At 33.5% G+C, this 26,284-nt stretch overlaps 2 protein-coding genes across 2 annotated transcripts; both read right to left on the reverse strand.

Moving 5' to 3' along the window:
* Positions 1-308: 308 nt before the first annotated feature.
* On the reverse strand, positions 309-1,259 carry LOC127540027 (olfactory receptor 5B2-like). The gene has a single exon (XM_051964552.1). The coding sequence runs from the start codon at positions 1,257-1,259 to the stop codon at positions 309-311; it is 951 nt and encodes a 316-aa protein (XP_051820512.1).
* Positions 1,260-14,669: 13,410 nt separating this feature from the next.
* LOC127541622 (olfactory receptor 5B12-like) lies at positions 14,670-15,626 on the reverse strand. Its single transcript, XM_051966842.1, has one exon. The coding sequence runs from the start codon at positions 15,624-15,626 to the stop codon at positions 14,670-14,672; it is 957 nt and encodes a 318-aa protein (XP_051822802.1).
* Positions 15,627-26,284: the final 10,658 nt, after the last annotated feature.

Here is a 26,284-nt window from a genome sequence, read left to right on the forward strand (position 1 = left end):
CACAGCAGACTTGATTTCCAAGTATTTTACATATAGCATCTTATTTAATTTTCACAAAACAGAGTAGTTAATCCAAAAATTATTTTCTCCATTTTACAGAGAAGTAAATTGTGTCAGAGAAAAGTTCAGAGACTTGCCCAGATTGTGTGATTACACAGTCAGAAAGGGTGAGGGTCAATATTGAGAAATAGGTGTCTCCTCCTTCCAAGTCCAGGACTCCTTCTATGACATAATTAGAAATATACACCTGCACATATAAGAAAAATAAGTAAAATATCAGCTTGGCTCCAAGAGAAGAAAAATGCAGGTTATAAATTTTCTAATTGAGATCTTTGTCCTCTGACAACTTTGTGAAAAGCACTCTTGACTTCTTTGTTCCTCAAACTATAGACCAGAGGGTTCAACATGGGGATGACCATGGTGTAGAAAATAGATGCCATTTTGTCCGAGTCCATGGAATGGCTTGAGCTGGGTTGGAAGTACATGAAGATGATTGTCCCATAAAATATAGACACTGCTGTGAGATGGGAAGCACAAGTGGAGAAGGCTTTTTGGCGGCCTTCAGCAGAACGGATGCTCAGGATGGCAATGAAGATGAACAGGTAGGAAGTCAAGATAACCAGAAATGGAAAAAATACAGTGAATATTCCTAAAATAAATATTACCATCTCTATACTATGAATATCAGAACAGGTTATAACTAGGAGAGGGGGAACATCACAGAAAAAATGATGGATCACATTGGATCTACAGAAGGAAAGGCTAAATGTGTCTCCTGTGACTATGGAAGAATTTAAAAAGCCACAGATGTAAGCACCACTGGCCAAATGTGCACATACAGTCGATGTCATGGTAGTGGTGTAATGTAAGGGCTTACACACAGCTGCGTGGCGATCATAAGCCATGGAAGCCAAGAGGAAACTTTCAACTGTGGCAAAGGTCACAAAGAAGAAAATCTGTGCTGCACAGCCATAATAGGAGATGACCTTGTCCCCTGTGAGGAGCCCAGCCATCACTTTGGGAGTAACAGCTGAGGAATAGCCAAAATCCACCAGAGAGAGGTTACTGAGGAAGAAGTACATGGGGGTGTGGAGATGAGAATCCCAGGAGATCAGAGCTACCATTCCCAGATTCCCTAAAAGGGTGATGAGGTAGATGAAGGTGAATATAATAAAGAGGGGAACTTGAAGCTCTGGGGCATCTGTTAATCCTGTGAGGATGAACTCGTTCACTTTAGATTTGTTCTCCATAGATGTCATTTGTTATGCACCTGAAATAAAAGAATAATCATTAGAAAAATATACTCTACATCAGGAGTCCTCAAGCTTTTTAAATAGGGGCCAGTTCACTGCCCCTCAGACTGCTGGAGGGCCAGACTAGATTAAAAACAAAAACTTTGTTTTGTGGGCCTTTAAATAAAGAAACTTCATAGCCCTGGGTGAGGGGGACAAACGTCCTCAGCTGCTGCATCTAGCCCGTGCACCATAGTTTGAGGACCCTTGCACATGATTAACATATGAAACATGTCAGAGACCTATCTTATAAGAGGGCTAGAAATAAGCAATTAAGGACCAAGAGCATCGAGGTAGTTGTGATACTGGTTACTTTAGGTCCTCAAAATTCACTCATTACATTTTCTCATAAAGAGTGAGCCCATCGCATATTCTCCTTTTAAAAATATAAATTCAGCAATCCATATTCAGCAGTATGTCATTCTAGTCAATCTGACAATAAACAAGAGATTATTGTTGGGTGAAGCTTTGTAAACAAGGTGCCATTTAAAATAGAAGGAAGGAAGACTCAAGTGTAATGCAGTTCTAGAAAAGTTTGAACCTTTTTGAATGAAATGGGATAGGCAACAAGTCTATTTTTTTAAATTTTTAAATAGACTATATGCTCATATGAGGAAATCTGACGGAGTATAGAATTATGGTGTAAAATTTTTATACTGACAGTATAATCATATGCTGTTATAAATACTAATTAATTAGAAGAGAAACTAGATCATGAATCTAGTAAAGATCACAAATTTGGCATGAAGGAATGGTTTATTAGTGATATGGGATTTTAATATCTGGGCATCTCTCAGAATTTTCTCTCATTGTCTCTCTATCTCTCTTTCAGTCTCTGTCTTTGAGTCCCTCTCCCATCTCTCTGTGTATTTTTTGATCTTTTTCTCATTCTTTCATTCTCATCTGTCTCATTCTCTTTGTCTTTTTCTCCCTTTTTCTATCTGCATGTTTCTTTGCCTTTGTCAATCTGTTTCTTTTTCTTTTATCATATATCTACCTACATATTTCTTTGCTCTCATTAAAGAGCAGGTATTGATTTCCTTTCATCAGTGATATTTTTCTACACCAAAAGTGAAGGGAACTCTAAGAGAAATTCTATTCTTCATTTAATTCTCATGAAAGATGAGGATCAAAATATGAGAATGTTATAGGACTTGGAAGAAAGTATAAGATTTATTTTGATTAATTCTACAGGGAATTCAAATCTGAAGGGATAGAAAGATCTTAATAAAATTTTGAAGATAAAGAAGAAAAATTGTCAAGTAGATAGTCGGATGTGAAAAAATTACAGTAGGGAGAAAAGGAGAGGTAACAGAGAATGAATGCAAAAGCAGAACTTATCTTGTAATAACAGAGTTGGAGGAGTGCCTAACTCAGCCTTAGCTGAGGGATGCACAGAAAGCTTAACCACAAAAAGGATTTCTATTTTTTAATACAAAAAGTGACAATTTATGTAATCAAAATATAAACATATAAGGAACTGGAGTGATTTTGAAGGCTGATGAGATTAGAACAATAATTGATAAGCAAAGACAGATGCCCAATTTGTATTTTGTTTCTCTTTTCAATGACAAGAAGTATGACCTTTGAATTTAGCAGAACAAAACATCTAGGGTTATTAAGGAATTGATATTTAAGATAATAGTAATGAGCACTGATATTAGTGAAGGGGAGAATGATTTATGTAACATTATATGCCAGGGACTTTGTATTTTATTTCCTTTTATTCACCTGACAATGCTGTAATGTAGGGGCTATTATTATTCCCATTTTAAAGTTTAAGAAACTGAGACAAACAGGTTATTTGACTTGCCCAGGGTATTTGCATTTGAATTCAGAACTTCCTGACTCCAATCCCAGTATCTATCCACTGTACCAGAGCTGCCTTTTCAAAGTTTGCAAAGTTGTTTAAATATATTGGATCATTTGATCCCCACAACATCCTTATGATTACATAACAAACAAGATGATTTGACCTTACACTGCATGAGAAGACACAGTATCTAGACATACAGAAAGTGGTCCTCTTTATTCTACATTTAGAACAACATGAATAGTTGTCGCTTCCATGCCTTAAGAAGCACATTGATACCTTAGAGATATTCCAGATATTCCAGAGAAGATCAGTCAGAATGGAGAAGGGCATTGAAAACTTGCCCTTTTGTGATTGGTTGAAGGAACTGAGGGTGTTTGTTGTAGAGAAGATGAAAGATGGAAATCAGGGCAGAGACTAGAATTTAAATTGTCTTTAAATATCTGCAGGACTGAAATATGAAAAAAGGATTTGATTTGTTTTATTTGTACCAAAATGCAAAAACTAGGAGCAAAGTGTAGAAATTAAGAAGAAACAAATTTAGGTTTAACACAAGAAAAACATTCCAAAAATAATGTTCGGATGCAGAAGATACTGCTTTCACATCTACTGGGTTTCTCCCTCACTCAAAGCCCTTAGAAAAGAGCTAGGAGACAAATTGTTTTACACACACCACATATATTCACACTCACACACACACACACATACACACACACCATTTTAATGTATATGTGTATATATAGTATAGTGTGTGTGTACATGTGCAGACTTGGGCATGTGTGTGTGGCTAGGGAGAGAAATGCTGACTTGGTTTCTCATTTTGTGGGGAAAATTGGTTCTTGGTTTTTCTATCACTGTGACCGTGGACAAGCCATCATACTTCGATCTCACTTCTCTCATATGTCAAAAAATAAAATTCATGGCATCAACCTCATAAGGCTGGTCTGAAGATAGAAAGAGATAATTCTATTAAGTACTTTGCCAACCTGAAAACTCCATATAACTGTTGGTTACTGTTACTATTTAATTTCTCACACTATACTACTACTACTACCAGTGCTATCAGAAATCCCCTGAAGTCTTTACTCCTGGGATACTACAAACCTCTATTTGCTCATTAATAAAGAAAAGATAGTAAACTAGATGACCTCTGAGATCCTTTCCATTTTTGAATTGATGATGCTATGATACTTTGTTAATTTCAAAGATTTTCATTACTCTTTATAACACTACACTAAAAGATTCTTTTAGTGTAGTTAATTTTGAATTTATGACTGAAGACAAAATAAATAATTAAATTTTATCTCATAAAATATTAGAGAAATAGAGAAAAATCTAATTTTGCAACTAATACAACCAAGGTTTTCCTTTATAATAATATAATAATAATTCTTTATAATATAATATATTTATAATAAATATATAATAATTTATTAAATAGATTTAGATTTAAACTAATATTTATAGTAATGATGGTCTCATATAGGCTAGTCTTGAGCTATTTAAAAATTTAATACATTGAATGAACTATATGTAGACATAGTTTATGACAGTCCTTTTCAGGGATGTCCTCAAGACTTGGTCTTCTAGAAGTCCCTTATCTAGGAAAAACCCTTCTTGGTCACTAGGGCAGATAAAATGATTGACTTTATAGTGAGAACTACCTAGATGTTGGTGGGTAGCATTATGTGGAAAGAGCATTTGATTGGGACTCTGAAGGCTCAGGTTCTGATGTTACTTATATTTGCACTGATTTCTTCTTTGATTTCACAAAAGTTAATGCTGGAGGGTCTCCTACTCTTTTAGAAAATGACATTATTTCTTGAATAATATTCAATAATATTTTTCAATCTCCTTCAATAAGGAGATCACACAGGGATTGTAAGGAAAATGTTTGCTGAGAACCAAATGCTGTAGATACCAAACTTACCATCCTTTGCAGAGGTTATTGGGCTTGTATTTGATCGTGGATGAACAAGTACTAGGAAAAACAGACACAGATAAAGGAATTTCCAGTATGGTACATGTGATGTAGTGAAGAGAACTTTGATCTTTGCTTCAAGAAAATATGGATTTAAATCCTCTTCAGACAGTTGTTACTGTATGTCTCTGGACACATCACTAAAGTTACTCAAGTTATTGTAAAAGGGCAATAAAAACGTTATTTATCTCATACAGTTTGGGGGAGATTAAAATAAAAAAAATTGATTAAAAAAACCTGCTAGTTTTAATTGCTTTGAGAGAAATGATTAGATTTTTCCTAAACTTTGTTATCTATTCCATCCTTCAAGAATTGCATATGGGGACCTGCACACAGTATCCCCTTTATCAACATTATTTAATCATGTGCTATTTATATATATCTATATATATAGATATATATATAATCATGTGCAAATTATAGTACTATAAGAACACCAGTCCCTCAAATGCCTCCTTTAATTAATTGAAGGATAATGACCTTGAAAAGCTTGCAAGTAGGAGATAATAACTCTTGTTTATAGATTACTATGATGTTTGAACACAATTTACATACGTAAACTCATTTGAGCCCCAACACAACCCTATGAGATAAGTACTAGTGTAATTATGGACAGTTTCTGATAAGATCATGGAAAAAGTCAAACAACTTACCCATGGTGAAATAGTGAATTAGTGTCTATGGCAGAAAAGGTTTTTATCTAAGGCTTACTGCTTCCAGGTTCTGTAATATTTCCTCTATATCATGTTGTACATGAACACTATGGTCTTTGATTGTACATCCTAGAACCTAGCTAGCTTGATTATAGAGAAAAGTGGCTAGAACTGCAAAGAGGGGAATTAACCAAGAATTTTACATTCCAAATTTGATATAAAGTCCAAAGCCTAGAAAGCATAAGATCCTATTGGAGAAATTCTTTGCTAGTCACTGAGGAAAAGAGTTCAATTGTTCTTAATGATAGAGAAGTCAATTCTGGCTTCATAGAGGGTACCCTATTATCCATTCAGCTCAGCTCCAGGAAACAAAAAAGGAATAAATGAATGAGTCAATGCCTTAGGGAATTTGACCCACAAACAGATTCCACATCATTGAGCCCTTTACTGAAATGTTTCAAGTAGCTAGAGTTAGGGAAGAACCTGGAACTTTATACAGATTTGGGAGTCCTGCAGCTCTGGGGAGATGGCTCCCTTGGAGATTTATGGCAGTTTTGCTGCCAATTCATGAACAAAACAAGCCATTAAATTCTCCTCTGACCATGGGAAAAGAACCATTTTCTCATGGGTACTTTGCCATTCTTAGCTTCTTAGCAAAAGCAAGGAAGCTAATAACTTGGACAGAGTCATTAACAAACATTGTTCTCTAATTTTGCTTCTACCACCTCCTAGCTATGGAACATTGGCCAAATATCTATATATCTGCACTTGTCAGTATTTTCATTCTTAAAATGGGTATAATAATCTCAGACCTGAAAATAATCAAAAGGCTTTGGTGAAGATCAAATGTGATATTTAACATGAAAAGAGCTGTGAAGTAGCAAAAAGATCTCCATAAAGTGGAATAGTATAAACATCCCAAATTTAGTGTTTAAGTATTTGTTAGGAAGTTGTTGGTTCTTGTGAAACTTCAGACAAGATACTTATCTTGGATAAAGTTGCATGCTCTAATTCCCAGGATTATTGGGAGAATAGTAATTTGTAAATTATAGAGAGTAATTTGTAAATAACATTGCTTTAAAAAAAGAAGTACTTAGAGCTCCCAATTAACATGTCTTCTAAAAATCCATCTTATCCTGTCTCATTCTGCTTTACATCTCTGGTCCTTGAGAATCCATGCCCTAAATATTCTAGTTAATTATTGACCCAGAGGAATACTTTAATAGTCATTTGTCATGGTTTAACCATTTGACAAACTCACTCCTACTATTTATCAATATAAGATGCAAAGTAGAGTTAGAATTTATTGAATGCTTTGACCAAAAAAGGTTCAATAATGTTTCATTATCAACTTGTCAATTCCTATCCTAATACTCCACACTGAAAAAATATTTTTGTATCTACTCTTGATATATTTTCTGTTAATTTCCATGAGCATATGGAAGTAACACAATAAAATTATGTTCTTAATGGACACATTATATTCATTTGTTTTAGTATCCCCAGAGCTTGGACCAAGCCTGTTGAGTTTGACGTGATATTTTCATATACACCCAAATTGTTGTGTACATGATTATGATAGTCTCAAATTGAGGCAGACCAAGATTAACATGATGCAAATATATATCTGCTTGTGGTCACAGATGAAAAAGAAATCTGTAACATAATTGAGTAATTATTTACTACTTATGATACCAATAACGTTTGGTGAGCTCTAATTTTTTGGATTTTCATTGTGAGCCCAAGAGAGTTTATGAATCCCTAAATGGGAAACAATGTACAAAATCATTTTACCTCTAATCTTTGGAACTCTTTTTGCTGCTAGTCCAGTATTTCACAAAATAGGTGCTTCTTAGATATTTGTTTAATTTCTTGAAAAAAAGTGAATGGAAGCTCCATTCTAACCTAAGTAACCCATGTTTTGGTAATAGTGATAACTACAGAATATACATTCTTCAAAATATTTAGATTGTCCCCTTAGAATAATGCCTGTGCTTTTCCTATAAGGAAATTCATGGGAATTATGTAACCTAGTATATTCTGTACTGACAATTACAAAAATACTAATGAACAAATGAATGAAGAAAAAACATTTATCACATGAAAAGTACGGTGCCAACTTCTGGGAATACATATTAAAAACATAACAGCCCCTGCTCTCGGGGGTTACATTCTAATCAAGGACATGACATACAGAGGTAATTTTAGATGTAGATATCATGTAAAGGATGTTTTCTTTAAAAAGCATTTTACCATGTGGGAGCACATCTTCTCCACAGGAGGTATGCTCCAGATAATAGCTGCAAAATATTATTATTATTGAGTATTTCTTAAATTATTTTTGGCACAGCAGTAGCAGTAGGAACAGTTTCAAAACAGAAAATGGCAATGATGAATTTGGACTGGACTAGAAACATTGTATAGGTACATGCATAGACTATCTTATGTACATCAGAGGAGCTAAGCAACTCTGTTCTGACATCCTAGGAACATGCATCCTCATCTATATCCAGTCAATTTTTTCTCTGCTATTGCTTCTACTTCTGCTGTTGCCCTAACCTAAGAAATACTTTCACATGAAAATGCATATGACTTTTTAATAATAGCATTTTAATTCTTCCAGTTACATGTAAAGATAACTTTAAACATAATTTTATTTCATTTTCATTTACTTCATGCCATGAATTGTGCTAAACACTAAGGAAGTAAATAGAGTCCAAGCAATTCTGGACCTCTGTAATTTACTTCTAATGAATATAACTTTTTTTTTAAAGCTTTTTATTTTCAAAACATGTCCATAGATAGTTTTCAACATTCACACTTGCAAAACCTTGTGTTCCACATGTTTTCTCCCTCCCTTCTCCCATCCCCGCTAGATTTCAAGTAATCCAATATGTTTAACATTATTCTAAAAATAAAAATAATTTGATTTCCACATTTTTCCTTCTCTCTTGTCTAAAAAGGTAGAATTTTAAATAGGTTTTATGTGTGCAGTCATGTAAAACATATTTTCGTTATCAATCATATTCTGAAAAAAGAAACAGAATAAAAGGGAAAAAACATGAAAAATGTATAGTGAAAAAAATACATTTCAATCTATATTCAATGCTGTCAGTTTCTTCTCTGGATATAGATTTTCCATTGTGGGTCTAAAATCATTGTAGACAAAAGCTAACTAAGTCATTCATAGTTGATCATGGCACAATGTTGTTGTTACTATGTACAATGTTATCCTTGTTCTGCCTATGTTGCTCAATATCAGTTCATGTAAATTTTTCTAGATTTTCTGAAATCTGCCTGTGCATCGTTCACAGCATTCTATTACAATTATATAGAACAATTTGTTCAACCATTACCGATTACAAGGGCATCCCCTCAATTTCCAATTTTTGGCACAACAAAAAGAAATTATAAGTATTTTATACATATAAATTTTTTCCCTCTTTTATGATCTCTTTAAGATACAGACTTAGTAGTTTTGCTGGATCAAAGGTTATGTTCAGTTTTATAGACTTTGGGACATAATTCTAAGTTGTTTTCCAAAAAGGTTGGATCAGTTCACAATTCCAAAAAATGATGAATCAGTATCCCAATTTTCCCAAAAATTTTCCAACATTTATCATTTTCTTTCATATTAGCCTATCAGATGGATGTGAGGTGGTATCTCAAAGTTATTTTAATTTGCATTTCTTTTGATTAGAGAAATGCAAATTAAAATAACTCTGAGATATATGATTATAGATAGCTTTTTTTTTCTTCATTTAAAATTGTTCATATCATTTGATCATTTATTAAATGGGAATGACTTGTATTTTTAGAGATTTGACTCAATTTTCTACCTATTTGATAAATGGGGCCTTCATCAGAGAAAATTGCTGTAAAGTGGTTTTTTAGCTTTCCTTCTAATTTGGTTGCATTAGTTTGTTTCTGCTACTCCTAAAATTTAATAAAATTAAAATTATCTATTTTATATCTTAAAATTCTCTCCATATCTTGTTCAGTAAAAAAATTCTTCCTTTCTTCATATATGTGAAAGAGATACTATTCCTTTCTTTCTTCATTTGGCTATGGTATTACCCTTTATATTTAAACCACATGCACACTTTGACCTCAGCTTTATATGGTAAACAATGTTTGTCTATATCCAGTTTCTGCTGTGCTATTTTTCAAGCAATTTTTGTCAAATAATGAGTTCTTATCCTAGGGATTTTTTCCTTAGGGAGTTCATTGATGTCTTATTCATTTTTAAATTAAAAACAAGGTTAAGTATTCTATTTTCTCTCCTGTTAATGTGTACAATTTATACTTTTGCAAGTATTTATGCATTTTGCTGAGATTCTCAAATTTATTGGAATTTTATTGGGCAAAATAGCTCTTAATTGTTTAATTTTCTCTTCATTATTGGTGAGTTCGCCCTTTTCAATTTTGGTACTGGTAATTTGGCATTATTCTTTCTCTTTAAAATAAAATTAATCAATGGTTTATTTATTTTCTTGATTGTTTTCATAAAAACAACTCTTAGTTTTATTTATGAATTCAACGGTTTTCTTACTTTCAGTTTTCCAATTCATTCCTTTGATTTTCAGGTTTCTTTATTTAGTGTTTAATTGGGGATTTTAAATTTGTTCTTTTTCTAGCTTTTTTAATTGAATGCCTAATTCTTTGATCTGCTCTTTCTCTATTTTACTGATTTAAGCATTTAAAATATAATTTTCCCATAATTATTTGACTTTATCCCGTACATTCTCTTTGATGAAATTATTGATTATTTCTATGATTTGTCATTTGAACCACTCATTCTTTTTTAACTTTAAGTTAAATATTTTCCCAATTACATATAAAACAATTTTGAAGTGCTTTTCAAATTTTAAGTTCTAAATTCTCTCCCTCATTCTTCTTCTCATCTAGAAGAAAATAATTTGACATAGTTTATACAAATATAGTCATGCAAAACACATTATAATTCAATATATGTCATTCTGTGACTGAGCACTTAAGGCTAATTACCAATTGGGCAAAAATCCCAAGAAAAATAAAGTGAAGAGAAAATATCTTCAATGTGCTTTCAAGTTCTACCAGTTCCTTTTCTGATGATGAACAGTACTTTTCATCATAAGTCCTTCAGAATTATCTTGGGTCATTGTTGTGAAGACCGAGTTAACGTGCTGGTTACCTTAGAATGAGCTGGAGTCAGGATAAGCAAAAGTCCTTGGTCTTTATTCTTAGTCTTTAGGGGTAGAAGTGAATTGGATGGACGCAGGATCTCCATGATCTCTCCTCTTCGTCTCCTGTCCAGAAGTCACTCTGGCTAGTCCTACTGTATTCCCTATTCCCTCCTGCAATTCTCTGTATACACCAATTATCAAGCCAGCACAGAATAGTGGGAAGGGCTATTTTCCAAGCATATGCTTATAGAGTATTGTCCAACTTAATTAGCCTTAAGTGCTTGGTTGTCCAACCTCAATGCATCAACTCGAGTTTTAGCACTTTATATATTGTATTGCTAAGAGAAGGAATTGATAGCATCTGAATGTAGATTGGAATGTATTATTTTCACTATACCTTTCCATTCTATTGTGGGTTCTTTGCTCCAGAATTTCTAAAAGTTCTTTTAGGGGAAACTGGAACGAACTCAGGAAACTCCTTGGGTTTTCTTCACCACCTTGCCACTTCAACCTTCTATTTAGATCACAACCATCATCTCTGAAAAATCAATGGCTAGCCCTATATTCTACTCATTCCACTATGACCTCTCAGACATAAGGTATTCTTTCCTGGCACCAGACATCTGAAAGTGTTTTCTCCCCCTACAATTATATTGACTTAGCAGTCATGATTTTGAAGCACTTTATATACTTCACCTCATTGGATCCTAATAACAACCATGTAAGAGAGAGGCTATTATTGTTGTCATTTTACAGATGAAAAAACTAAGGCTGGGAGGGGTTAAATGACTTGGCCAGATCACAGAGTTAATTAATGACTATTGTAGCACTGAAACTCAGATCTCCTAGACTTCAATTCCAGGTGTCTATCCATTTTATGACTGAGCTGCTTAACGAATCATAAACTCTTTGAAAGTAGGAACTGTCTTGCTTTTTGTATTTGTTTTTCCCCATAATGCCTGGTAAGCATAATATTTGGTAAGAAATACTTTTTATTATTTTTCTTCATCTTATAGGAAGAAGTGTGTTAAAAGATTGGGAAATCAAAAACAAAAAAATCATAGACTCTGTTCTTTATGAAGGATAGAGAAAGATAAACACTAAAAAATAAGTTGACTTCATTATATTATGCAGAAAGATAGTAATATTTTAAAATATACATGAATATCCTAATCATTTCACATTTCATTTCAAACTTGTTGAGGCAATGGGTCAAGTGCTGTACTTTTTCATTCTTTGCAATCCATATTCATAGTGTTGTATGAGGATTCAGAGAAATGAAGCATAATATACAAGTTTTCTATGTCCCAATGAAGTCTCAGGTATCTGGAAGCTGTATTATTATGTAAATATATGGCCAGGGCCATGGAAGGGCTAGGAGTAAATCTTGAAAGGAATAGAATGAAGAAATCATAGAGTCTGGGAGTCAGAGAGCTCCCAGTGGTCATCAAATCTAATCCATGTCTGAAAACCACACCTAATACATGAATATCCCATTTAAAAGACCAACAGTGAAGGAGAATTCTCTACCAGTTTTGAATAGAATTATTTTTTTTTTGGTTACTTATTTTCTTGCATTGCCTTTGAGCAATCCAGTGATTACTCCTTGTTCTGCCTTTTCGGACCAAGCAGAATATTTCTAGTCATTTTTCTACAAGATATTGCTTCAAGTACTTCACCATGCACATTTGAATTTTCATTCTCCAAGATGAATATACTCAATTCTTTAGCATTTTTCCTCATATTGAATAGCATTCAGTAGACATTGTCTGTCCAAAATGTGACTCCCCAAACTGAATAAAAGGATTAGATGTATTCTGAAAAAGATAGCAGTGTTATCACCTACCTCATTTGGGGCAGAAGAATTATCATTGAGGTCATGTATAGTATTAGCATTTCTGCTTCCAGGTTTTACTATTGATTGTTATTGTACTTGTAGTCTGATAATACCAACTGAACTTTTTCAGATGAACTTCTTAATAATAACATTTTGCTAGTTGAGTTGGATCCAAAATAATTCAAATCCCAAAGGGAGAAGTGTAGTGAGGGGAGGCAACAGGAGACATATACCAAAATGCTTCATGTCCCACTAAGACTTCTGAGGTCATACAGACTCAGTTTAATTCTAGAAAAATGAGCTGCAAAAGATAATGATTTCTTTATCTTTTATTAGTTTTTTTTTTTACTATCACAGTAAAAACTGCAATAAAGAGAAAATGAGGCATAAAAGTTCAAGCACCATAAATTTGTTATTAAGGCCAGCAATTCTCAATAAAAAGGATGCAAGAATCTCCTTTAGTAAAGGATTCATCTAACATTCAGAGAAGCTCTTTTATTCAGTTGGTTATATAGGGTGCTAGAATCATTCCAGTAATTAACATTAAACTGACTGATTAGTCAGACAAAAATTAGTGGTAGACTTTGCTTGGATTATCTGAAAGCAGAAATATCTTTAATTCAGACAATAGGAAAAATACATAGGTAATTAACATCCTCTGGAAAGTCTTGATTAGCAAGCATCTTAAGATTAATCTACTTTTAAGATCAGTAAATGTTCACAGATGTAAGGCTTTGTGCATGGACTTTAGGTCACAGAAATGGGGAAATTAAAAACTTCTAAATTTTACAAATTAGAGCTGAACAATTAAGTCTACATTCATCTTGCATATATTTATTTAAGTGATTAGATACCATTCTCAAACAATGCTTTATAAATAATATGAAATAAAGATGAGTGTTCATTTTCAGTTTCACTTTATCCTCAAAAAGAATTGTTTCTGGAAAATTAACTTCTTTGCTGATAATATAGTATATTCCTAAGTTTCTCCTATTATAATAAAGATGACTCTTTAATTCCTATAATTCAAGTTATTAAATACTAAAGACTTTATTTTATCCCAAAGAAAAAAACAGAAGATGCTTAAAAACTGTCACAAAATCTCCTATTCAGATACACAAACACATAAAGCACCCCAAAACCTATTAGTTAGAACTCAATTGATATTGAAGTTGGTATCAGAATATGACACTGTTCCCACAGGGAAATATATTTCTCTTATAATATCAAAGTTCTTTCCAAGCCTGTAGAAGCACCATATAGTTTGTATTCCTTCCTAAAGACAACCATAATGCAATATTGTGCTTAAGCCAATTCTCAGGGGCTCACAAGAGATAACTGAGTTTTGAATGGGAACATTTTGATCATACAAATGAATAAATTCTACACATCATGACTTAATTTATGGTTTTATTTATGATCTAGCCTTTAAGAAGTGATGGAGAAAATAATAGTGAGGATTAAATTTTCAGGTATGTCATGAATTCTTTTTCTCCTCAGGGAACTTGTTCTTAAATATTTAACAGCACTTCCCATTTAGAGGATGATGAATCATCAATACCATTAATATCAAAGCTATAGATTTCAGCCAACTCAATGGATTTGCTCTTCATGTACTAAGCTATTTAATAATGAAGGAGTTGGTCTTTTCTAGAATAACAGCTAGAATTTAAACACATCATTTATTTCATACAACAATGATAAAATAGGGGATAGAATTAAGGCCCTTTAAGCATGAGGAAACAGGGTAAGATTTTGGGTCACTTGTCTAAGATAATACAACATGAAAGTATCTGAGATAGAATTGAAATTCACATATTTCCTATCTCCACATCCATATGATGCTGCCTCTGAAAAGATTTGAATTGAACTTCTATGAGCACAAGAAAAGTATTCTGACTTAGGGACTGGATCGCAATATAAGGAAGTTACAGATTGGATTTGTCTAAGAAAAATGATGATCTGCTCACAGCTTTCCTGAAAGCACTCTTGACATCTTTGTTCCTGAGACTGTAGATCAGAGGATTCAATGTGGGGATGACCATAGTATAGAATACAGACGCCACTTTATCTGAATCCATTGAATGGCTTGAGCTGGGTTGGAAATACATGAACATGATTGTCCCATAAAATATCGATACTGCTGTGAGATGGGAAGCACAAGTGGAAAAAGCTTTCTGACGACCTTCAGCAGATTGGATCCTCAGGATGGTGATGAAGATGAACATATAGGAAGACAATATAATAATAAGAGGAAAAAATGCTGTGAATATTCCAGAAATAAATATTACCATCTCAATCTTCTGAATATTAGAGCAGGTTATAACTAGGAGAGGGGGAACATCACAGAAAAAGTGATGGACTACATTAGATCTACAGAAGGAAAGACTAAAGATGTTTCCTATGATTATGGAGGAATTCAGAAAGCCACAAATGTGAGCACCACTGGTCAGAAAAACACATATTGTTGAAGTCATGGTAGTGGTATATTTTAGGGGCTTACACACAGCTGCATGACGATCATAGGCCATGGAGGCTAAGAGAAAGCTTTCAGTAGAAGCAAAGGCTCCAAAGAAGAATAACTGTGTTGCACATCCATTATAGGAGATGACCTTGTGGCCTGTGAGGAACCCAGCTATAACTTTAGGAGTAACAGCTGAGGAATAGCCAAAATCCACCAGGGAGAGGTTACTGAGGAAAAAGTACATGGGGGTGTGGAGGCGAGAATCCCAGGAGATCAGAGCTATTATCCCCAGGTTCCCTACCAGGGTGATGAGGTAGATGAGAGTAAACATGATGAAGAGAGGAATTTGAAGCTTTGGGACATCTGTTAATCCTGTAAGGATGAACTCACTCACTTCAGATCTGTTCTCAATAGATGTCATTTGAGAGTGTTGTCATTTAACTGCAATAAAAGAGTAACTATGAGTATAAGCCACCCTGCATGATGAATGACTCCAATATAGAAAACAAAATAAAAGATAGATCTTTGGTTAAGGGTAGAAGGGACCAAAAGCCTAATAGCAATTGTCACTGCAGTTACTTTAGGACTCTAAAATTCCTTGATTCAGTTTGTCACAGAGAGAGTGCCTTGTGTATTAATTCCCACTTATTTTCTATTATTATCTTAACAGTTTTTAAACTAATATTTCTCACTTTAGGGGGGAAAATCCCTTCTTATCTGGCAAAAATCAGCATAAGGAAGGAGTTGTTGCTTAGAGATGAAGAACTAGATCTTTTCTTATGAATATCCTTCTTTCTGGTAAATAGAGAAAAAAGGAAGAGGAGAGGAGTAAAATAAGAGGAACGTTAAAAGACAGAAAAAGAAGAGGAAAGAATCAAATAAAGTTGGCTGAGATTTCACTGGAATACTGCTTAATTTAGGGTTTCATTGTGACTGTAAGATCTGGAATACTGCTTAACTTAGGGTTTTATTGTATCTATAAGATCTAAGATCTGTTCTACAGACTAAAGTTAAAACTTCCTGGGAAAGAAAGAGTTGACAGTTAACAGCAATTCTATAGTTGTGGGAGTTATCTATCAAAAATGTCATTGGTGAATCACATGACAATATGTATGATTTTAAAATCTGTTGCCTTCACACAACCTGTCCCCTTTTCAATTCTCCACCACTGCTACTGTGGAATCAGAAGCCATACCCAGGGATGTTTTGTCCTTTTATTCAGTATATGGTTTTCTGGGTCCCAGAGATCTCACCAATCTTTAATTTAGCATCCTTCAAGTTTGAGCTAAAATACTATCTTCTTGTAGATAGTAGATCTTTGCTCATCTATATCAATTCTAATGCCTTTCCTCTTTTGATTATCTATAATTTATTCTGGATATTTATTGTTTGGATAGTAATTTGCATCTTATCCAGAAATTATGAGTTCTTTGAGGACAGGGATTATATTTTCTCATTCTTTGTATTCTCAGTGCTTAGCGTAGTGCAGATCCCATAGTAGGCACTTCATAAATGTTTATCAGCTCATTTATTTAAATGATAACCCTTCCTTTATGAATAAAATTAAGTTGACCTTTGGGCATTAGGCAAATACTTAGTCCATTCCCAGATTTCACCATAAACCTTTATGGCTTGGAAGGACCTACCATAGTTATGCTTCAGTAATTTGGAGTACTTAGCTTCATCTTTACTACCATTGATAGTAGAAGAAAATTTCATATAAGTTAGTTGCTTCATGTTTTTTATAACATGATACATATTGGAAAAAAAATCACAGAAAACAGAGTCAGAGAATCTTAAGTAAACCCAATCTGATCAATACTTACCTCTGTCAAAATGTAAGATTGAAAAGAGGAAAAGAACTTTTTAAGGAGGAAGTATGAAAGATAAGAGTTATATAAGTCTAGTGGTCTATTAGGGTCCCCAAACAATTGTGTCTAAAAAGCAAGAACCTCTTATATGGAAAACAAGTCTGATCACTAACTTGACATTTAGACCATAGGGATGAGACTTATAAGTGAAATATTATTCTAGAAAGGTTTCTCCCTTCTTGAAGGAAAAGAGATAGGAACCAGAGTGAAGAAATATGGTGGAAAATATTCATACAGTTATCAGCATAATAGAATATAGTATTGATATATGGTAATTATATTGGAAGAAGAAATAGATCAGCAAATTGTTAAACATAAATTTGGTATGAAGAACTGATTTATTAATGATGGAGGACTTTATCTGGGAATCTTCTGGATTATTTTCTTTTGTTTTGTCTATCTTTCTGTTTTCGTATGTTTGTGTCTTTCTATTTTCGTCTATAAAAATACCCTACTTATTCTGTCTCATCAAAGAACAGTTATTTATTTCCTGAATGAAAATGTATATTTGTCCAACAAAAGTTCAAAAGTGAAAGAAGCAACATGAAGAAATCCTGTTCTGAATTTGATTCTCATAAAGAATGGGGAACAGATAAGTATGCTCAAAATAAATATGAATGTTACAGGAGTTGGAGGAGCATAAGTGACTTATCTTAAAGTTTTAGATAGATTTTTAAAAAGACTAGCAACTGTCAGACATGAATCTTAGGTTTGGGATGAATCAATTCTAGATATTACAAAGGAAGAATAAAGTAGCATCTTATGGTCTAATTCAAAACTTAAAATATAGAAAGATCTCAAAAACACAACTTTAATGATAAAAGATAAAAATTGTCAGACTTAACTTGTAAAACATAAACTGCAGCAAAGTAAAAAGGAGAGATAAGAAAGGATAAAATGCAAAAGCAAAACATCTTATAGTAGGAGAGTTAGAGGACTGCCAGAGCTCAGGATGAACTGAGGGAAGCATAAAAAGGTAAAAAGTATTAGGAATTGGATATATTTTTGAAAAATTGTCTGTTTGGGAATGAAAACATAATCAAATAAGGAATTGTACCAATGCTCAAAGTTGATGAGCAAGTGCAGTGAATGATAAGGAAAGGCAGAAGTGATTAATTTATATTTTGGTTCTATTTTCTATGACTAAGAGAATGATCTTTGAATTGAGAAGTTAACAACTATGTTTTATAGGAAATTGACACTTCAGATAATAAGCATTAACACTTATATGAGTAAATGAAAGGGAAGAAACATTTATATAGCATTTATTAAGTGTCATTAATTGTGCTAAGCAAGCACTTTATTAACATTATCTCTAAAATTATCTCATTTGATTCTCACTACAACCTTACAATATATGTGTATTAATTATCTCCATATTTGGCAAGGCAAGTGAGGTTAAGTGATTTGTTCAGGATCACACAACTAGTAAATTATTCCCATTTTAAAGTTGAGGGAACTGAGGAAAACAGAGCTGACATGACTTGCTCTGGATTATATTACAAACATCCAAGGCTAGATTGGAACTCAGGACTTTCTGGTTCTAGTACTCTATTCACTGTACCAGAGGTATCTCTTTAAAGTTTACAAAGTACTTTAAATATATTTGATTATTTGATTTCTACAGCATGTTTCTGATGTACAAGATAAATAAAAAAACTAATTTGATTTTATATTGTATAAAGAGACACAGTATCCAGGCATACAGAAGTGGTCCACTATATTCTATATTTGGAGCAATTTATTCAGTTGTCATTTCTGCTCTTCAAGAAAGAAATAGATAGATTAGAGGTTTTTCAGAGGAGTTTAGCTACAATGGAGAAAGACTTTGAAATCTTGCCGTATTGAAATTGGTGGAAGGAACTGAGGGTTTTTGGTATAGCGAAAATAAAAGATGGGAGTCACAACTAATGTTGGGATTAAAGCTATCTTTAAGTATCTGAAAGAGTGTCATAAGAAGAAAGGATTTGACTTGTTTTATTTGTATCCAAAGAGAAGAATCAGGGCAAAGTGCAGAAGTTAAAAAGAAACAAATTTCAGTTTAATACAAAGAACACATTTCTAAAACATTGTTATTTAGAAGTGGAAGGGCTGCCTTCACATGTATTGAATTTACTCTTTTTTAAAAAGACTTGATAGAAGTGCTAACTGATCACTTGTTGAATGTATATCACATGTGTATATGTGTGTAATATATACATGTGTATACATGTACCTAAAACATTATTATTTGTTATTTTAATGGCTAACACTATTCCTACTACTACTGTTCTCTTTCATGAATCCTTTAAGATCTTTTATTCCTCGAATACTATGGACCAGTATTTCATCATCAATAAAGAAAAGATATTGGACTAGGTTACTTTTGAGATCCTTTGTAGTTCTAATTAAATGATACAATGATATTTTTGGCATATGTTACTTTTAAAGATTTTCATTAATCTTCATAATACCACAATAAAAGAACCTTTTTTCTAATGTAGTTTATTTGAGATTTTTAGGTAAGGACAAATGAATAATTAAAACTATATCATGGATTATTAGAGAAGTAGAAATAAAATCTATTTTTGCAACTAGCAGCAATGAAGATTTTTCCTTTCCTATAATAGGAGCTATACAAAATAGAATACAAAAAACCAACTTAGACTCAATATTTATAGTAATATTGATCTCATACATGGTAGTCTCAAGCCATTTAGTTATCAAATATGTATAGACACAGACTATGATAGTCCTTCTCACTGATATAATCAAGGTTGGTTCCTTTTGAGTGCCCACATCCAGAGAAAATTTTTTTTGGTAATCAGGGCAGACAAAATGATTTGTTTTCTACTCAGAAATGTTTAGGTATTGAAAAATAATATTATTTTTGAAAGAGCACTTGATGGATAGAATGAAGATTTGGACTCTTATGTTGATTGGAATTGAACTAATTTTCGCTATCATTTCACAAAAGGCAATCATCCCTTAGAGTCCCTTTCTCCTCATTTGAAAAAATCAAATTAGTAGTTTTGGGACACAGTGATTACACACAGTGAATGTAAAAAAAGTTTGCCAAGAATCAAGTGCTATAGACACGAGAACCCCAGGTTATTGGCCTTGTACATGATCAAGGATGAGTAGTATTTTGGGAAACAAAGATATAGAAAAAAGAGGAAAGATATACTAAAACAATGCAAAGTAATAATGAGAGAATGTGGTGTAGTTGAGAGAGCTTTGGTCTTTGAATCAAAAAGATGTGGATTTAAGTCCCACCTCAGATACTTATTTATTGCATATGCCTAGACAAATCATTTTCAGTCATTCAACTTCAAGTTACTTACCTGCAAATGGAGAAAGATAATGGTGGAATAGATGTCACAAAGTTCTTGGGAAATTCAAATGAGGAAATTGATGTAAAGATTTTCCCAAAGGTTTGGTCCTTTAAAAATGTGAGCTGTTATCATTAAGTGCAAAGACTAAATTTTATCTAAATTTTGTTTTCAACATCTTTTCTCAAGAATATAATGCAGTACTCTGCACACACTAATCAACATCACTTGATGAGGTGGCCATTATAACTTTAAAGTTGGCCATCCTCAAACTGCTCCTTCAGTTACTGAATCATGATGAGCAAGAAATGATCCAAGCAGAAATTAATAACCAGTATTTATAGAGTACTTGGATGTTTGAATTCAAGATCCATACACAATCTTATTTGAGGTCCAAGACAATTCTGTGAGAGAAGTACAACAGGTGTAATCATATACATTGGATAGAAAGGAAAGGGAAGAAATTAAGTGACTTACTCAATGGGTAAAGAGTGAGTTAGTGTCTGACAAAGTTTTTATTCAAATCTTCTTATCTCCAGGTTTAGTTATGTTTCTTTTATATCATTTTGCCGTCTACATAGGCTCTGTGGTCTTGAACTAGATATCCTAGAACTTATGTGGCTTGATATAGAGAAAGATGAGTCAGGACTCAAAAGGGAGAGTTAGCCAAGAACTTTATATTCAAGGTTTGACCTTGAAGTCCCAAACCCAGGAAGCAAGAGATCTTATTGAAGAAACTCTTCACGAACCAGTAAGATAAAGAGTTCAAAGGTTCCAGTGGCAGAGATGTCACTTCTGGCCATTACTGTGGTATGGAAGGCAGTGGAATTTGCAATGGGCATCCTATTGTCCGTTCACCTCAGTTCCAAGAAATAGAAAAGGAATTCTATTAATGATTGGATGAGTCATAAAATTTGACTTACAAACTGCTTCCTTAGCAACGAGCCCTGTAGTACTGGAATGTTTCAGTATCAATAGCTGGAATCAGGAAAGAGACTGGGACTTTATGCAGTCCTGGGACTACTGCTACTCTTAGGAGATAGTGCTCCCTTTGGAGCTTCTGCAGCCAACTCATGAACAAAACAAGTCATTAAATTTTCTCTGATTATGGGGAAATAACTATTTTCTCATGGGTAATTTGTAAGTCTTAGATTGCTGTTAGCAAAGTGAGGGAAGGAAGGGACCTGAATATAGGCATGGATAAAAACTGAATGATAGTCCTGCTATATGACTATGTGACACTGTCAAAGTCACTGAACATCTCTAAGACTCAGTTGTTTATCTTTGAAATGGGTAGATAATTTTCATATCTAAAAACAATCAAAAGATTTTGGTGAAGATCAAATGTGACACCAAACATGAAAGAGAGTTGTAGTGAAAATATTTTCACAAAGCGGAGTAGTGGAAAGATCTGTTAGAAGATCTGGAATTGAATTGGATATCACTGTGACACTCTAGTCAAGTAACATATAGGATGAACTTTGATTTACTCATTTATAAAGTGTAAATGAGTATATTTTCATTCTGTAAATCTCAAGACCATTGCGAGGGTAGTAATTTGCAAAAAAAAAATTGACATCTATTATGATTATTAATGCTATTCTTTTTTTTAAGCATTTTATTTTCAAAACACATGCATAGCTAATTTGACAGCATTGACCCTTGCATCACCTTGTGTTTCAGATTTTCTCCTTCTTCTCCCCACCCCCTCCTCTAAGATGGCAAGCAATTCAATACATGTTAAACATGTTAAAATATACATTAATTGTAATATACATAAACATATTTATACAATTCTCTTGCTGCACAAGAGAAATCAGATAAAAAAAAAAGAAAGTAAATGAGAAAACAAAATGCAAGTGAACAACAGAGTGAAAATATTATGTTGTGATCCACATTCAGTTCCTTCATCACAAGATGGTGCAGATGGTCTCTTCATAACAAGATCATTGGAACTGGCATCAATCATCTCATTGTTGGAAAAAATCATGTTCATCAGAATTTCTTTGTACAATTTTATTGTTGCTGTATACAATATAATGTTGATATTATTGTGTACAATGATCTCATTCTGCTAATTTCACTTAGCATCAGTTTATGTAAGTCTCTCCAAGTCTTTCTAAAATCATCCTCCTGATCATTTCTTATAGAACAATAATATTCCATAGTATTCATATACCATAACTTATACAGCCATTCTCCAACTGATGGGCATCTACCCAATTTCTAGTTTCTTGCCACTATGAAAAGGACTGCCATAAACATTTTTGCACATATGGGTCCTTTTTGTTCTTTTAAAATCTCTTTGGGATATAGACCCAATAAAAACACTGCTGGGTGAAAGGCTATGCACAGTTTGATAGCTATTTGAAAATAGTTCCAAATTGTTCTCCAAAATGGCTGGATCCATTGACAGTTCCACCAACAATGTATCAATGTCCCAGTTTTCCCACATCTCCTCCAATATTCATCCTTGTCTTTTCCTATCATATTAGCCAATCTGACAGTTGTGTAATAGTATTTTAGAGTTGTCCTAATTTGCATTTCTCTGATCAATGGTAATTTAGAGCACCTTCTTATATGATTAGAAATAGTTTTAATTTCTTCATCTGAAAATTGTCTGTATCCTTTGACAATTTATCAATTGAAGAATGACTTGGATTCTTATAAATTTGCTTCAATTCTCTATATATTTTAGAAATGAGGCTTTTATCAGAAAAAAATGTAAAAATGATTTCCCAATTTATCACTTCCCTTCTGATGTTATCTGCATTAGTTTTGTTTGTATAAAAACTTTTAAACTTAATATGATCAAAATTATCTATCTGGTTATGAGTTCCATTTCTTCTTTGGACACAAATTCCTTCCTTCTCCATAAATCTGAGAAATAAACTATCCTATGTTCCTCTAATTTGCTTATAATATCACTCTTTATGTCTAAATCATGAACCCATTTACATCTTATCTTGGTATGTGGTGTTAGGTGTGGGTTGAGCCCTAATATCTTCCATAACAATTTCCAATTTTCCCAGCAGTTTTTATCAAATAGTGAGTTCTTATCCCCAAAGCTGGGGTCTTTGGGTTTGTCAAACACTAAATTGCTATAGTTATTACCTATTTTTGTCCTGTGATCCCAACCTATTCCACTGATAGAGTACTCTATTTCTTAGCCAGTACTAAATGGTTTTGATGACCGCTAATTTATAATATAGTTTTAGGTCTGGCATAGCTAAACTACCTTAAAGTACCATTTTTTTTTCATTAATTCCCTTGAAATCCTTCATCTTTTGTTCTTCCAGGTGGACCTATTCCTGTGTTTTTTTTTTTTTTTATTTCACCTGAAGCATATTTTGCTCCAACCTTTTATCTTTATTCTGTGTGTATCATTCTGCTTTAAATATGTTTCTTGTAAGCAATATATTGTAGAATTCTGGATTTTAATCCAGTCATTTATTTATTTGTTTTTGAGGCTTGGGGTCTGTTCAATGCAAAGGAGCCTCAACTGCTTTAATTTGCCCTGGGGCAGTTCTGCTGATTGATTTCAGGAGCTGGCTAATGGCTGGTAGGTCAGGTGTTCTTCTAGGGCTCGGTGGTTTACAATTTGCCCTTTATAAAAGGCAAATTTGTCAAACCATCTGCTTGCAACCAGGACAAAGTGGCCTAAGAGGTTTACAAAAGATTTCCAGATTTGTGGAAGCTACAATGCTTGGACTCCCAGCCCCAGCTCCTTGCCCGGTCTCCCTGTGTTACAGTCTCGGCTCAGCAGACTGTGTCCCTGCCAATTTGAAACGGATCTGTTCTGAAGTTCTTCCAAGGTAACTTCTTCTAGAAGTGTGTTGTATTCCAAATATTTGTGGATTCTTTGACTCCAAAACCAATTTAGAGGTTTAATTTGCTGATGGTTTGAGAGAAGGCTAGAGGAGGTCACAGAGAGTCGTATCTGCTCTCTGCCATCTTGGCTCCACCCCCAGCTCTATTAATGCTATTCTTAAAAAAAAAAAAAAAAAAAAAACTGTTCAGAGTAGTAATTGTGTTTCCCCAAACTCCTTCTCATCCAGTCCCATTTTGCTTCATATCTCTGTTCCTTAAGGACCTATGCCCTAAACATTGTAGTTCAGTAGTATCTAAGGGGAATATTGTAGTAATCTTTTGTTATAGTTTAACCCTTTGAAAAACTTCCGTCCTACTATTCTTGAATATACAATACATAGAAAAACAGTAAAGATCACAGTGTGGTGGATTCAGAATTTGTTAAATAATTAGACACAAGAAGCAATAATGTTTTATTTTCATCTTGGAAGATCATTTATCTTAGTCCCCTACCTGCTAATATCTCCCCCCACATTGAAAACATTTTTTTTTACTGTTTACATATTTTGTTCTTACATGTGAATATACAGTTTCACCCCATAACATTTATCTCCTAATGAATACATTATATTCTTTTTTTTTGTATACTCAGAATTTGCACTGGGCCTAGTAAGTTTGATATACTATTTTCACATACTCCCAAATTTTTGTCTACATGATCATGCCAGTTTAAAACTATTGCAGAAGCAAACCTAAAATACTTCATTCATATGCATGTTTGTGGTCACAGAGGACAGAAATGTGTAATATGATTGAGTAATTAATTACTACTGATGGCACCAATAAAATCAGATGATCTCCAATATTTTGAATTATCATTGTGAACTTCGGAAGAGTTTGTGAACTAGTAAATGAGAGATGTTACTCTAAATCATTCTACTTCTAATCTTTGGAACTAAATCTAAACTAAACTCCTAGTCCAGTCTCTCTTAATGTAAGTGTTTAGTAGATATTTGTTGGATTTCTTGAAAAAAGTAAAAGGAAGCTCAATTTTGACCTGAATATACCATGTATAGGGTAGGTTAGGTAAAGCACATTTTGTTTGTGGAAGGGAACCATACCAATACCTTGTTATCATGTACTGACAACCACAAATTGTAATAACACAATACATAGATGATGAAAACATCATTTAAACATCAATTATTTGCTAAAATAGTGTGCCAGGTGCTGGGAATATATAATGGAAAACAAAACAGCCCCTACTTTCAAGGGTTTATAATCTAATCCAGGAGATGATACATATAGGTCATTTCAGATGCAAGTATCATATGAAGGAACAGTCTACATTGACGGAGCATTTTCCCATCTGGGAAGACATCTCCATAGAGATTATGTTTCTGCATAACAACTATAGATTTTTTTGTAATTATTATTTTTATTAATTAAATTTCTTTTCTTAAATTTAAATTTCTTAAATTTCTTAAATTTCTTAAATTTAAAATGGCAGATATGAAAATGATCTGGAGCAGAAACCTTATACAGAAAACATACTCAAAAATTCCAGCAGTATGTCAGGAGTGAGCTAATTTGCTCCATCTGAACTCCCAGGGATAGGCATCCTCATTTATAACACTGCCACTTTCTGCCCTACTCCTCCATCTACTGCTGCTATTGTACCAACTTCACACACACACACACACACACACACACACACACACACGGAGAGGGGAAAGAGGAAAAGGGGAGAGGGGGAGAGGAGGAGGGGGGAGAGAGAGGGGGAGGGAGGGAAAGGGGAAAGAAGAGGGGGAGGGGGAGAGAAAGAGAGAGAATCTTTTTTCAATCTTATAATCAGTTCTCCACCACTATTGTCTCTGAAAAGGAAATAGATAGTCCATTTCTTCTACTCATTATATATATGACTTCCTAGAACAAATCATTATTCCCTCTCAAAGTGTTACCTTTCCCTAAAATTAAACTTACACAACACTCTTAGACTTCTGAAATACTTTTCATATCCCCTCATTAAATCTTAATAAAAGCTACATAAGATAAATGCTATTATCATTCTCATTTTACAAATGAGG

Source organism: Antechinus flavipes, chromosome 6 (genome assembly GCF_016432865.1).
Source record: "Antechinus flavipes isolate AdamAnt ecotype Samford, QLD, Australia chromosome 6, AdamAnt_v2, whole genome shotgun sequence".
NCBI lineage: Eukaryota > Metazoa > Chordata > Mammalia > Dasyuromorphia > Dasyuridae > Antechinus > Antechinus flavipes.